Source organism: Coregonus clupeaformis, unplaced genomic scaffold, assembly GCF_020615455.1.
Source record: "Coregonus clupeaformis isolate EN_2021a unplaced genomic scaffold, ASM2061545v1 scaf0459, whole genome shotgun sequence".
Lineage (NCBI taxonomy): Eukaryota > Metazoa > Chordata > Actinopteri > Salmoniformes > Salmonidae > Coregonus > Coregonus clupeaformis.
The window spans coordinates 116,948-131,133 of record NW_025533914.1 but is presented as its reverse complement, the minus strand read 5'-3'; the positions used below and the strand labels follow the sequence as shown (position 1 = coordinate 131,133).

General features: G+C 41.9%; 1 protein-coding gene across 2 annotated transcripts in view; it reads right to left on the bottom strand.

The window, feature by feature from the left end:
• The window catches only part of LOC121559682 (ephrin type-B receptor 4b-like), a 114,985-nt gene extending 103,373 nt beyond the window's left edge, over positions 1-11,612 (bottom strand). For both annotated transcript variants that reach the window (XM_045215500.1, XM_041872796.2), the window contains exon 1: positions 10,771-11,612. In XM_045215500.1, the coding sequence (XP_045071435.1) occupies positions 10,771-10,858 (88 nt within the window). In that variant the 5' untranslated portion in view covers positions 10,859-11,612. The remainder of the gene's footprint in view (positions 1-10,770) is intronic.
• Between the last annotated feature and the right edge of the window lie 2,574 nt (positions 11,613-14,186).

The following is a 14,186-nucleotide window of genomic DNA, read 5'->3' as shown; positions in this document are numbered from 1 at the left end:
TTTTATTGTTTATTTCACTTTTGTTTATTATCTACTTCACTTGCTTTGGCAATGTTAACACACGTTTCCCATGCCAATAAAGCCCATTGAATTGAGAGAGAGAGAGAGAGAGTTGACAGAAGGTAACTGATATGAATTCCTCAGGTTCACACACTTAACAAGATCCTTGACCAAAACCACACACACAGTTTAAGGAGAGCTCTTAATGTGAGTCTGTCTGATAAAACTAATCCCTGCTTTAAAACACTCCGAATGAGTAGAGAGGAATGAAGAGGAGAGGAAGTAGTGAAGGAGACAGAGGAGGAGGAGGAGAGGAAGAAGTGAAGGAGGCAGAGGAGGAGGAGGAGAGGAAGAAGTGAAGGAGACAGAGGAGGAGGAGGAGAGGAAGAAGTGAAGGAGACAGAGGAGGAGAGGAAGTAGTGAAGGAGACAGATGAGGAGGAGGAGAGGAAGTAGTGAAGGAGACAGAGGAGGAAAGAGTGTGATGTGGTTAGGATGAGAGAGAATGAAAAGTAGACAGAGCTGGAAGCAGTTTATAAATGCTTTTGAAATGTTTAGAGATGTTTAGAAATGTGTTAGAAAGCTTCCAAATAGGGAATTCTGCTTGATGGAGTCAGAGAGGGATTAGGAAAACCACGGAAAACATTCTAACATCAAGCTGCTGTTATTCTGATATTTAAACCGTGAGAGACACACTTACACACACAGGTTCATTGTTTACACACAGATGGCATCAACACACAGAAGAGAAGGAGGGAGGGAGGAGGAGAGGAAGAAGTGAAAGAGGGTGATGTGGTGAGAGAATAAAGGAAGTAGGAGTTTCTCTGCGTTTATAGAATGCTTTTTAAAATGTTTAGAAATGCTTTACAATGTTTCCAAAGTGGGAATTCTGCTTGAGTCAAAGGGATTAGGAGAGAAACCCACTGAAAACGTTCCAGTGTTTTTCAGCTGTTTATCCCACAGATAGCTTCAGACGCTGATCAGAAACATTACATTTTTACATTTCTTGTCATTTAGCAGACGCTCTTATCCAGAGCGACTTACTGTTAGTGAGTGCATATATTTTCATACTGACCCCCGTGGGAATCGAACCCACAACCCTGGCGTTGCAAGCGCCATGCTCTACCAACTGAGCTACACGGGGCCATGTGGGTAAGGTTGGAGACTGTGTGTGTGTGTGTGTGGTGTGTGGTGTGTGGTGTGTGTGTGTGTGTGTGTGTGTGGTGTGTGTGTGTGTGTGTGGTGTGTGTGTGGTGTGTGCTGTTCTAGACAGGTCATATGAAAATGTGTAAATATGTAAAAACAAACGAATGTTGGAAACTTGAACCATCTTAACCATTATGACCATGACCAAACCATGACAACAACTACAATCCAGCTACTGTCCAAATATGATCCAGCTACAGTCCAGCTATGGTCCAAATACGGTCCAACTACAGTCCAGCTATGGTCCAAATAAAGGTCCAGCTACAGTCCAGCTACGGTCCAGCTACAGTCCAGCTATGGTCCAACTACGGTCCAGCTATGGTCCAACTACGGTCCAAATAAAGGTCCAGCTACAGTCCAGCTATGGTCCAACTACGGTCCAAATAAAGGTCCAGCTACAGTCCAGCTACGGTCCAACTACGGTCCAAATAAAGGTCCAGCTACAGTCCAGCTACGGTCCAGCTACAGTCCAGCTACGGTCCAACTATGGTCCAATTACGGTCCAAATAAAGGTCCAGCTACAGTCCAACTACGGTCCAAATAATGGTCCAGCTACGGTCCAGCTACGGTCCAGCTACAGTCCAGCTATGGTCCAAATAAAGGTCCAGCTACAGTCCAGCTACGGTCCAACTACGGTCCAAATAAAGGTACAGCTACGGTCCAGCTACGGTCCAACTGCGGTCCAACTACGGTCCAAATAAAGGTCCAGCTACGGTCCAGCTACAGTCCAGCTACGGTCCAGCTATGGTCCAAATAAAGGTCCAGCTACAGTCCAGCTACGGTCCAGCTATGGTCCAAATAAAGGTCCAGCTACAGTCCAGCTATGATCCAAATAAAGGTCCAGCTACAGTCCAGCTACAGTCCAGCTACAGTCCAGCTATGGTCCGGCTACAGTCCAGCTACAGTCCAGCTATTGTCCAGCTACAGTCAAGCTATGGTCCAGCTACAGTCCAGCTACAGTCCAACTATGGTCCAAATAAAGGTCCAGCTACGGTCCAGCTACGGTCCAGCTACGGTCCAGCTATGGTCCAAATAAAGGTCCAGCTACGGTCCAGCTACGGTCCAGCTACAGTCCAGCTATGGTCCAGCTACAGTCCAGCTACAGTCCAGCTACAGTCCAGCTATGGTCCAAATAAAGGTCCAGCTACGGTCCAAATAAAAGGTCCAGCTACGGTCCAGCTACAGTCCAGCTATGGTCCAAATAAAGGTCCAGCTACAGTCCAGCTATGGTCCAAATAAAGGTCCAGCTACAGTCCAGCTATGGTCCAGCTACAGTCCAGCTACAGTCCAGCTACGGTCCAAATAAAGGTCCAGCTACGGTCCAAATAAAGGTCCAGCTACGGTCCAAATAAAGGTCCAGCTACAGTCCAACTACGGTCCAAATAAAGGTCCAGCTACGGTCCAGCTACAGTCCAGCTATGGTCCAAATAATGGTCCAGCTACGGTCCAGCTACGGTCCAGCTATGGTCCAAATAAAGGTCCAGCTACAGTCCAGCTACGGTCCAGCTACAGACCAGCTACAGTCCAGCTATGGTCCAAATAAAGGTCCAGCTACGGTCCAAATAAAGGTCCAGCTACGGTCCAAATAAAGGTCCAGCTACAGTCCAGCTACGGTCCAACTACGGTCCAAATAAAGGTCCAGCTACGGTCCAGCTACGGTCCAACTACGGTCCAACTACGGTCCAAATAAAGGTCCAGCTACGGTCCAGCTACAGTCCAGCTACGGTCCAGCTATGGTCCAAATAAAGGTCCAGCTACAGTCCAGCTATGATCCAAATAAAGGTCCAGCTACAGTCCAGCTACAGTCCAGCTACAGTCCAGCTATGGTCCGGCTACAGTCCAGCTACAGTCCAGCTATTGTCCAGCTACAGTCCAGCTATGGTCCAGCTACAGTCCAGCTACAGTCCAGCTATGGTCCAAATAAAGGTCCAGCTACGGTCCAGCTACGGTCCAGCTACAGTCCAGCTATGGTCCAGCTACAGTCCAGCTACAGTCCAGCTACAGTCCAGCTACAGTCCAGCTATGGTCCAAATAAAGGTCCAGCTACGGTCCAAATAAAAGGTCCAGCTACGGTCCAGCTACAGTCCAGCTATGGTCCAAATAAAGGTCCAGCTACAGTCCAGCTACGGTCCAGCTACAGTCCAGCTACAGTCCAGCTATGGTCCAAATAAAGGTCCAGCTACAGTCCAGCTACGGTCCAGCTACAGTCCAGCTACAGTCCAGCTACAGTCCAGCTACGGTCCAAATAAAAGGTCCAGCTACGGTCCAGCTACAGTCCAGCTATGGTCCAGCTATGGTCCAAATAAAGGTCCAGCTACAGTCCAAATAAAGGTCCAGCTACAGTCCAGCTACAGTCCAGCTATGGTCCAAATAAAGGTCCAGCTACGGTCCAAATAAAGGTCCAGCTACGGTCCAGCTACAGTGAGGGAAAAAAGTATTTGATCCCCTGCTGATTTTGTACGTTTGCCCACTGACAAAGAAATGATCAGTCTATAATTTTAATGGTAGGTTTATTTGAACAGTGAGAGACAGAATAACAACAAAAACATCCAGAAAAACAGCATTCCTCCTCCTCCAAACACAGCGAGTTGAGTTGATGCCAAAGAACTCGATTTTGGTCTCATCTGACCACAACACTTTCACCCAGTTCTCCTCTGAATCATTCAGATGTTCATTGGCAAACTCCAGGAGCCACATGACACCCTGAACCGGTTCCAACCCTTGGGTATAATGACACCCTGAACCGGTTCCAACCCTTTAGGTATAATGACACCCTGAACCGGTTCCAACCCTTTAGGTATAATGACACCCTGAACCGGTTCCAACCCTTGGGTATAATGCCAGGAGCCACATGACACCCTGAACCGGTTCCAACCCTTGGGTATAATGACACCCTGAACCGGTTCCAACCCTTGGGTATAATGACACCCTGAACCGGTTCCAACCCTTAGGTATAATGACACCCTGAACCGGTTCCAACCCTTGGGTATAATGACACCCTGAACCGGTTCCAACCCTTGGGTATAATGACACCCTGAACCGGTTCCAACCCTTGGGTATAATGCCAGGAGCCACCCTGAACCGGTTCCAACCCTTGGGTATAACGCCAGGAGCCACTTGACACCCTGAACCGGTTCCAACCCTTGGGTATAACGCCAGGAGCCACTTGTGGATTTGACAGCTCTAACTCAGTTCCACCTCCGACACCGCCAAAACAACCGGTATGCTGATGTTGGCTAAAGTGGATCTGATTGAATAGAACCCTTAGCTTTCATTTGACACCCAATTTGACATGGATATGACCATCACGGAAAAAAAATTGTGTAGACTTTTTTTTCCCCCCGAGGGAAATTAAGTTTCTGAACTTCCTGCCTGGGCTGCGGAACAGTGGAATTATGACACTAACACGTCATGGTATTTTGGGGGAGTTGTTGTCCCACAACTCCCGCATATCAACCAATCAGCACCCAAAATCCGAACAACCCGTTTTATAAAATGTTTAATGTTAGTGTGATGATGTGTTCTAATGTTAGTGTTAATGTGTTCTAATGTTAGTGTTAATGTGTTCTAATGTTAGTGTTAATGTGTTCTAATGTTAGTGTGATAATGTGTTCTAATGTTAGTGTTAATGTGTTCTAATGTTAGTGTTAATGTGTTCTAATGTTAGTGTGATAATGTGTTCTAATGTTAGTGTTAATGTGTTCTAATGTTAGTGTTAATGTGTTCTAATGTTAGTGATGATGTGTTCTACTGTGTTCTAATGATAGTGTTAATGTGTTCTAATGTTAGTGATGATGTGTTCTACTGTGTTCTAATGTTAGTGTTAATGTGTTATAATGTTAGTGTGATGATGTGTTCTAATGTTAGTGTTGATGTGTTCTAATGTTAGTGTTAATGTGTTCTAATGTTAGTGTGATAATGTGTTCTAATGTTAGTGTTAATGTGTTCTAATGTTAGTGTTAATGTGTTCTAATGTTAGTGTTAATGTGTTCTAATGTTAGTGTTAATGTGTTCTAATGTTAGTGTTAATGTGTTCTAATGTTAGTGATGATGTGTTCTACTGTGTTCTAATGTTAGTGTTAATGTGTTCTAATGTTAGTGTTAATGTGTTCTAATGTTAGTGTGATAATGTGTTCTAATGTTAGTGTTAATGTGTTCTAATGTTAGTGTTAATGTGTTCTAATGTTAGTGTTAATGTGTTCTAATGTTAGTGTTAATGTGTTCTAATGTTAGTGTTAATGTGTTCTAATGTTAGTGATGATGTGTTCTACTGTGTTCTAATGTTAGTGTTAATGTGTTATAATGTTAGTGTGATGATGTGTTCTAATGTTAGTGTTGATGTGTTCTAATGTTAGTGTTAATGTGTTCTAATGTTAGTGTGATGATGTGTTCTAATGTTGGTGTTAATGTGTTCTAATGTTAGTGTGATGATGTGTTCTAATGTTAGTGTTAATGTGTTCTAATGTTAGTGTTAATGTGTTCTAATGTTAGTGTTAATGTGTTCTAATGTTAGTGTTAATGTGTTCTAATGTTAGTGTTAATGTGTTCTAATGTTAGTGTGATGATGTGTTCTAATGTTAGTGTTAATGTGTTCTAATGTTTAGTGATGATGTGTTCTACTGTGTTCTAATGTTAGTGTTAATGTGTTCTAATGTTAGTGTGATGATGTGTTCTAATGTTAGTGTTAATGTGTTCTAATGTTAGTGTGATGATGTGTTCTAATGTTAGTGTTAATGTGTTCTAATGTTAGTGTTAATGTGTTCTAATGTTAGTGTTAATGTGTTCTAATGTTAGTGTGATAATGTGTTCTAATGTTAGTGTTAATGTGTTCTAATGTTAGTGTGATAATGTGTTCTAATGTTAGTGTTAATGTGTTCTAATGTGTTCTAATGTTAGTGTTAATGTGTTCTAATGTTAGTGTGATAATGTGTTCTAATGTTAGTGTTAATGTGTTCTAATGTGTTCTAATGTTAGTGTTAATGTGTTCTAATGTTAGTGTTAATGTGTTCTAATGTTAGTGTTGATGTGTTCTAATGTTAGTGTTGATGTGTTCTAATGTTAGTGTTAATGTGTTCTAATGTTAGTGTGATAATGTGTTCTAATGTTAGTGTGATGATGTGTTCTAATGTTAGTGTTGATGTGTTCTAATGTTAGTGTTAATGTGTTCTAATGTTAGTGTGATGATGTGTTCTAATGTTAGTGTTGATGTGTTCTAATGTTAGTGTTGATGTGTTCTAATGTTAGTGTGATGATGTGTTCTAATGTTAGTGTTAATGTGTTCTAATGTTAGTGTGATGATGTGTTCTAATGTTAGTGTTGATGTGTTCTAATGTTAGTGTTGATGTGTTCTAATGTTAGTGTGATGATGTGTTCTAATGTTAGTGTGATAATGTGTTCTAATGTTAGTGTTAATGTGTTCTAATGTTAGTGTTGATGTGTTCTAATGTTAGTGTTAATGTGTTCTAATGTTAGTGTGATGATGTGTTCTAATGTTAGTGTTGATGTGTTCTAATGTTAGTGTGATGATGTGTTCTAATGTTAGTGTGATAATGTGTTCTAATGTTAGTGTGATAATGTGTTCTAATGTTAGTGTTAATGTGTTCTAATGTTAGTGTTGATGTGTTCTAATGTTAGTGTTGATGTGTTCTAATGTTAGTGTTAATGTGTTCTAATGTTAGTGTGATGATGTGTTCTAATGTTAGTGTGATGATGTGTTCTAATGTTAGTGTGATGTGTATTTAGTATGTGTTCTAATGTTAGTGTGATGATGTGTTCTAATGTTAGTGTGATGATGTGTTCTAATGTTAGTGTGATGATGTGTTCTAATGTTAGTGTGAATGTGTTCTAATGTTAGTGTTAATGTGTTCTAATGTTAGTGTTGATGTGTTCTAATGTTAGTGTTGATGTGTTCTAATGTTAGTGTTAATGTGTTCTAATGTTAGTGTGATGATGTGTTCTAATGTTAGTGTTGATGTGTTCTAATGTTAGTGTGATAATGTGTTCTAATGTTAGTGTTAATGTGTTCTAATGTTAGTGTTAATGTGTTCTAATGTTAGTGTTAATGTGTTCTAATGTTAGTGTTAATGTGTTCTAATGTTAGTGTTAATGTGTTCTAATGTTAGTGTTAATGTGTTCTAATGTTAGTGTTGATGTGTTCTAATGTTAGTGTTAATGTGTTCTAATGTTAGTGTTAATGTATTCTAATGTTAGTGTTAATGTGTTCTAATGTTAGTGTTAATGTGTTCTAATGTTAGTGTTAATGTGTTCTAATGTTAGTGTTAATGTGTTCTAATGTTAGTGTGATAATGTGTTCTAATGTTAGTGTTAATGTGTTCTAATGTTAGTGTTAATGTGTTCTAATGTTAGTGTTAATGTGTTCTAATGTTAGTGTTAATGTGTTCTAATGTTAGTGTTAATGTGTTCTAATGTTAGTGTTAATGTATTCTAATGTTAGTGTTAATGTGTTCTAATGTTAGTGTTAATGTGTTCTAATGTTAGTGTTAATGTGTTCTAATGTTAGTGTTAATGTGTTCTAATGTTAGTGTTAATGTGTTCTAATGTTAGTGTTAATGTGTTCTAATGTTAGTGTTGATGTGTTCTAATGTTAGTGTTAATGTGTTCTAATGTTAGTGATGATGTGTTCTACTGTGTTCTAATGTTAGTGTTAATGTGTTCTAATGTTAGTGTTAATGTGTTCTAATGTTAGTGTTAATGTGTTCTAATGTTAGTGTTAATGTGTTCTAATGTTAGTGTTAATGTATTCTAATGTTAGTGTTAATGTGTTCTAATGTTAGTGTTAGTGTCTTGTTAGTGTTAATGTGTTCTAATGTTAGTGTTAATGTGTTCTAATGTTAGTGTTGATGTGTTCTAATGTTAGTGTTAATGTGTTCTAATGTTAGTGTTAATGTGTTCTAATGTTAGTGTTAATGTGTTCTAATGTTAGTGTTAATGTGTTCTAATGACAGTTCTAATCTGTTAATCTGACACATCATCTCTTCTGCTGGTTTAATCCCTTTGTATCACAGTCTGGCTCAGCAGGCTCCATTCCCTTACACCACCGTGGCACAGCAAGAGGAGAGTGTGTGTGGTAATGTATTGATTGTAGTGGAACTAGTCTGTTGGTCAATCTGTGAACCGGTCGGATACACCGTGACGGTGGTCAGAAACAAGACAATGTTAACGTACCACCCCTGGCTACAGGATGTCCGCTTGCAGTAGCCAGTAATCTGGGGTCATTAGAATTCCAGTCATTGCGCTAATGCTAGTTAGCATTGGTTTGTGAAACTACGCTAACTTCCTTCATACTGGACGCAGAGACATAAAAATGGTATCCATGAGTTCATCTGACTCTGGGTAAGTAGAATGCCAGAATATCTCAGTATCCCTTTAAGGCCTCTGTCTCTTCTCCTATACCAGTATCCCTTTAAGGCCTCTGTCTCTTCTCCTATACCAGTATCCCTTTAAGGCCTCTGTCTCTTCTCCTATACCAGTATCCCTTTAAGGCCTCTGTCTCTTCTCCTATACCAGTATCCCTTTAAGGCCTCTGTCTCTTCTCCTATACCAGTATCCCTTTAAGGCCTCTGTCTCTTCTCCTATACCAGTATCCCTTTAAGGCCTCTGTCTCTTCTCCTATACCAGTATCCCTTTAAGGCCTCTGTCTCTTCTCCTATACCAGTATCCCTTTAAGGCCTCTGTCTCTTCTCCTATACCAGTATCCCTTTAAGGCCTCTGTCTCTTCTCCTATACCAGTATCCCTTTAAGGCCTCTGTCTCTTCTCCTATTCCAGCATCCCTTTAAGGCTTCCATCCTATACCAGCATCCCTTTAAGGCTTCCATCCTATACCAGCATCCCTTTAAGGCTTCCATCCTATACCAGCATCCCTTTAAGGCTTCCATCCTATACCAGCATCCCTTTAAGGCTTCCATCCTATACCAGCATCCCTTTAAGGCTTCCATCCTATACCAGTATCCCTTTAAGGCTTCCATCCTATACCAGTTTCCCTTTAAGGCTTCCATCCTATACCAGTATCCCTTTAAGGCTTCCATCCTATACCAGTTTCCCTTTAAGGCTTCCATCCTATACCAGTATCCCTTTAAGGCTTCCATCCTATACCAGTATCCCTTTAAGGCTTCCATCCTATACCAGTATCCCTTTAAGGCTTCCATCCTATACCAGTATCCCTTTAAGGCCTCTGTCTCTTCTCCTATACCAGTATCCCTTTAAGGCTTCCATCCTATACCAGCATCCCTTTAAGGCTTCCATCCTATACCAGTATAACTTTAAGGCTTCCATCCTATACCAGCATCCCTTTAAGGCTTCCATCCTATACCAGTATAACTTTAAGGCTTCCATCCTATACCAGCATCCCTTTAAGGCTTCCATCCTATACCAGTATCCCTTTAAGGCCTCTGTCTCTTTTTCTATACTAGATCATTTGAATGTGTCATATTATATGTCTGCATTGTCTTTGTCTAAAGCAGTTTCCAATCCTCCTTACCTTCTCTCTCTCTCCCTCCCTCCCTCCCTTCTCTCTCTCCTCCCTCCCTTCTCTCTCTCCTCCCACGCTTTCCCCTCTCTCTCCTAATTTGTCTTCCTAATCATGTTAATTGTCTTCTCAGGTTAATCATTCCAGACCTGATGTTCACTGTGTGTGTGTAAGCACATTGATTGTGGCCATATTGTCCTTCAATTCTACAATGGGCAACAGGCTCCACACACACAGAAAGACCTGGGCTATATGTCTATTGTCTTGTAAAGCTGCCACCCATCTGTTGGTGAAATCAGTTTCACAGTAATCAACATCTCAACAGACAGACAGACAAGGCTACATGTCAAAGTTACTGATGAATGGTACTTCATGAGTAAGTGGTTTTGAACAAGCATGTCTCCCGTTCTAATTACGTAGAGTTACTAAACACTCTAGTCCCTTAAATATGACCGGGAAAGGTGTCATAAAGAAGACGTTTCTAGTGTACTATGGAATATATTGTTTTCTTATGTTTGACAACTTTCCCCAGTCATATTTAAAGATTAGAACTACCTTTCTAAGTGTTCTGATACTTCTAACTTGGGAGTTGTATTTGTATGATAACATAGTTACAGTATTTCACTTTCTAATGTGTATAGTATTGCTTACTAGGTGTGTCCAATCGACTTTGTAACCACTCCCTCTTCAAATTAGGCCTAATTGGAAAAGCTGTTCAAAAGAGGACATTGTATTATTTCTTTGTACTCCCTGACGAAGGCCATGCAGCCGAAACGCGTCGGATTAAAAAATAAAATAAAAATCTTGTTTCTATTGAAAACGCCAATACAAATAAAGGCATTTTAATTAATTATATGAAGAGTGTCTTGGGCCTCCTTTATTTTTGATGACTTTAGTACTCTTGTTTTTCTTCTCTTGGGGTAAACATCTGAACGGTACATAAAGAAAGATTGGACTTTCCCCAGTCTGCCTATTGTTAAGACAATAACACCGAACGGAACTAAACCCAGTTCACGTCATCAAATAAAGTTTTTTTTTTTATATCAAATAAAACACATCTGTTAAACTTCTTCACGTACCTTCCTCCGCCATGCACGGTGACAGAACCAGCCCGGTTAGCACGAGGCATAGCCCGGCCACGGTGCTCCAGCTGCCTCTTCGCTCCATACCAAACAGCTACACTCCTGATTATCGATCACTGATCACAATCTCTGTCCCGGGACCCGGTGTGGTGTCAGCTAGGTCCGCTGTCCGCCTGCCGGATGACCCACATCAATCACGGAAACCCGTAAACTCGGTCCCTGCCGGGCCAGCAGCCAGCATCAACAACCGGTCATATCTCCTCGGTTCTCTTATCCTTTTTTTTTTTTTTTTTTTTACCGTCAAAACGTTGAAGCCCCCAGAAATGGAGCAAAAGTCCAAAGAAGTTAGAATCCCAACTTAACTCCTTCTTGTCTCTCCGCTATCGACTGTTTCCTCTCTTTCTCTCCGCCTGGAGAGAGGGAAAGGAGGAGAGGAGAAAGGACAGAGAAAGAAGAATGGGTAGTGTTCCCTTCCCTGTGGCTGGGAAGAGCTGCCGTCTTCCGGCTAGTTTAGCAGCTGGAGTCCGGGGAGTGAGGCATGATCCAGGGATCCAGGTATATAGAGTCCCCCTACTCACACTCACTCTGCACACAGCCCCGTTCTCTCTCTCAACAACAGCATTCCAGTCGGAAATTCAATCCAGCCGTCAGCCCGTTGACTGGATTTTCTCCTTTTCTCTCTCTTTCTCTTTATCTCTCTTTCTTTCTTTCTTTCTTTCCAAACGGTGCGTAAATATCCCCGCCTCGTCACTATAAACTATAACATAAAAGAGCGCAACAGTGAATCGTTATAAACAACAAAGTAGCCCTAACAAAGTGCAGAACTGTCTGTTGCGCTACTTTTCTGCTGTCTGTGGACACAGACACTTCTGTTGCTGTCCATGAGCCACTGTCTGCCAAGCCCCGCCCTGTCCCGGCCTGCTATTGGCCAGTCCATCTGTCAGTCATTAAGGACGTGAACGATAATAGGGTGATATGAAGGCAGGTGGGCGGCGGTTGGATTGAGTGACTCGAAGAAAAATTCAACTGAATGTTAGATTTTGTAATGGGAAAAGTATGTAGACCGCAGGATATTTGTGGTACTTTAATTGGGGAGGACAGGCTCGTGGTAATGGCTGGAGCAGACTAGTATAAAACACATCAAACATGGGTTTGATGCCATTCCATTTCCATGTGTTTGATGCCATTCCATTTCCTATTTTCCAGACATTATTATGAGCTGTCCTCCCCTCAGCAGCCTCCTGTGATGACCTACAGTATATTTCTCTCTCTCTCTCGCTCTCTCTCTCTCTCGGTCTCTCTCTCTCTCTCTCTCTCTCTCTCTCTCTCTCTCTCTCTCTCTCTCTCTCTCTCTCTCTCTCTCTCTCTCTCTCTCTCTCTCTCTCTCCTCCTTCAACACTCTCTCACCTCTCCAACCCTCTCACCTTCAGGCTCTGATCAGTCCCTACACCCAAACGAGGGCACTGCGTTCATCCACCTCTGGCCTGCTGGCCCCCCTACCTCTGCGGAAGCATAGTTCCCGCTCAGCCCAGTCAAAACTGTTCGCTGCTCTGGCACCCCAATGGTGGAACAAGCTCCCTCACGACGCCAGGACAGCGGAGTCACTCACCACCTTCCGGAGACATTTGAAACCCCACCTCTTTAAGGAATACCTGGGATAGGATAAAGTAATCCTTCTACCTCCCCCTTACTCCAACCCCCCAAAAAAAAAAAGTTGTAAAGTGGTTGTCCCACTGGCTATAAGGTGAATGCACCTATTTGTAAGTCGCTCTGGATAAGAGCGTCTGCTAAATGACGTAATGTAAAAAATTTAAATGTAGATTTTGATAATTAGCGGGTATCAGCCTAATTCTGCTCTGCATGCATTATTTGGTGTTTTACGTTGTACACAGAGGATATTTTTGCAGAATTCTGCATGCAGAGTCTCAATTCGCTGTTTGTCCCATTTTGTGAATTCTTGGTTGGTGAGCTGACCCCAGACCTCACAACCATAAAGGGCAATCGGTTCTATAACTGATTCAACTATTTTTTGCCAGATCCTAATAGTTATGTCGAATGTTATGTTCCTTTTGATGGCATAGAAGGCCCTTCTTGCCTTGTCTCTCAGATTCGTCTCCCGAGTGGCGCAGTGGTCTAAGGCACTGCATTGCAGTGATCCTGGTTCGAATCCAGGCTCTGTCGTAGCCGGCCGCGACCGGGAGACCCACGGGGCGGCGCACAATTGGCCCAGGGTAGGGGAGGGAATGGCCGGCAGGGATGTAGCTCAGTTGGTAGAGCATGGCGTTTGCAATGCCAGGGTTGTGGGTTCGATTCCCACGGGGGGGCAGTATGAAAAGAAATTAAAAATAATGTATGCACTCACTAACTGTAAGTCGCTCTGGATAAGAGTGTCTGCTAAATGACTAAAATGTAAAATGTTGACAGTTTAGTGGAAGTTACCTGTGGCGCTGATGTTTAGGCCGAGGTATGTATCATTTTTTGTGTGTTCTAGGGCAATGGTGTCTAGATGGAATTTGTATTTGTGGTCCTGGCAACTGGACCTTTTTTGGAACACCATTATTTTTGTCTTAATGAGATTTACTGTCAGGGCCCAGGTCTGACCATAGTCTGTGCAGAAGATCTAGGTGCTGCTGTAGGCCCTCCTTGGTTGGGGACAGAAGCACCAGATCATCAGCAAACAGTAGACATTTGACTTCAGATTCTAGTAGGGTGAGGCCGGGTGCTGCAGACTGTTCTAGTGCCCTCGCCAATTCGTTGATATGTACAGTATATTGAAGAGGGTGGGGCTTAAACTGCATCCCTGTCTCACCCCATGGTCCTGTGGAAAGAAATGTTTGTGTTTTTGTTTGTGTACATGGTTTTATCATGTCATATGTTTTTCCCCCAATACCACTTTCCATCTATTTGTATAGCAGACCCTCATGCCAAATTGAGTCAAAAGCTTTTTTTAAATCAACAAAGCATGAGAAGACTTTGCCTTTGTTTTGGTTTGTTTGTTTGTCAGCTAGGGTGTGCAGGGTGAATACGTGGTCTGTTGTACGGTCATTTGGTAAAAAGTCAATTTGACATTTGTGTACGAGTCTGCTGTTAATGATAATGCAGAGGATTTTTCCCAAGGTTGTTGTTGATGCATATCCCACGGTAGTTATTGGGGTCACATTTGTCTCCACTTTTGTGGATTGGGGTGATCAGTCCTTGGTTCCAAATATTGGGGAAGATGCCAGAGCTAAGGATGATGTTAAAGAGTTTAAGTATAGCCAATTGGAATTTGTGGTCTGTATATTTTATCATTTCATTTAGGATACCATCAACACCACAGGCCTTTTTGGGTTGGAGGGTTTGTATTTTGTCCTGCAGTTCATTCAATGTAATTGGAGAATCCAGTGGGTTCTGGTAGTCTTTAATAGTTGATT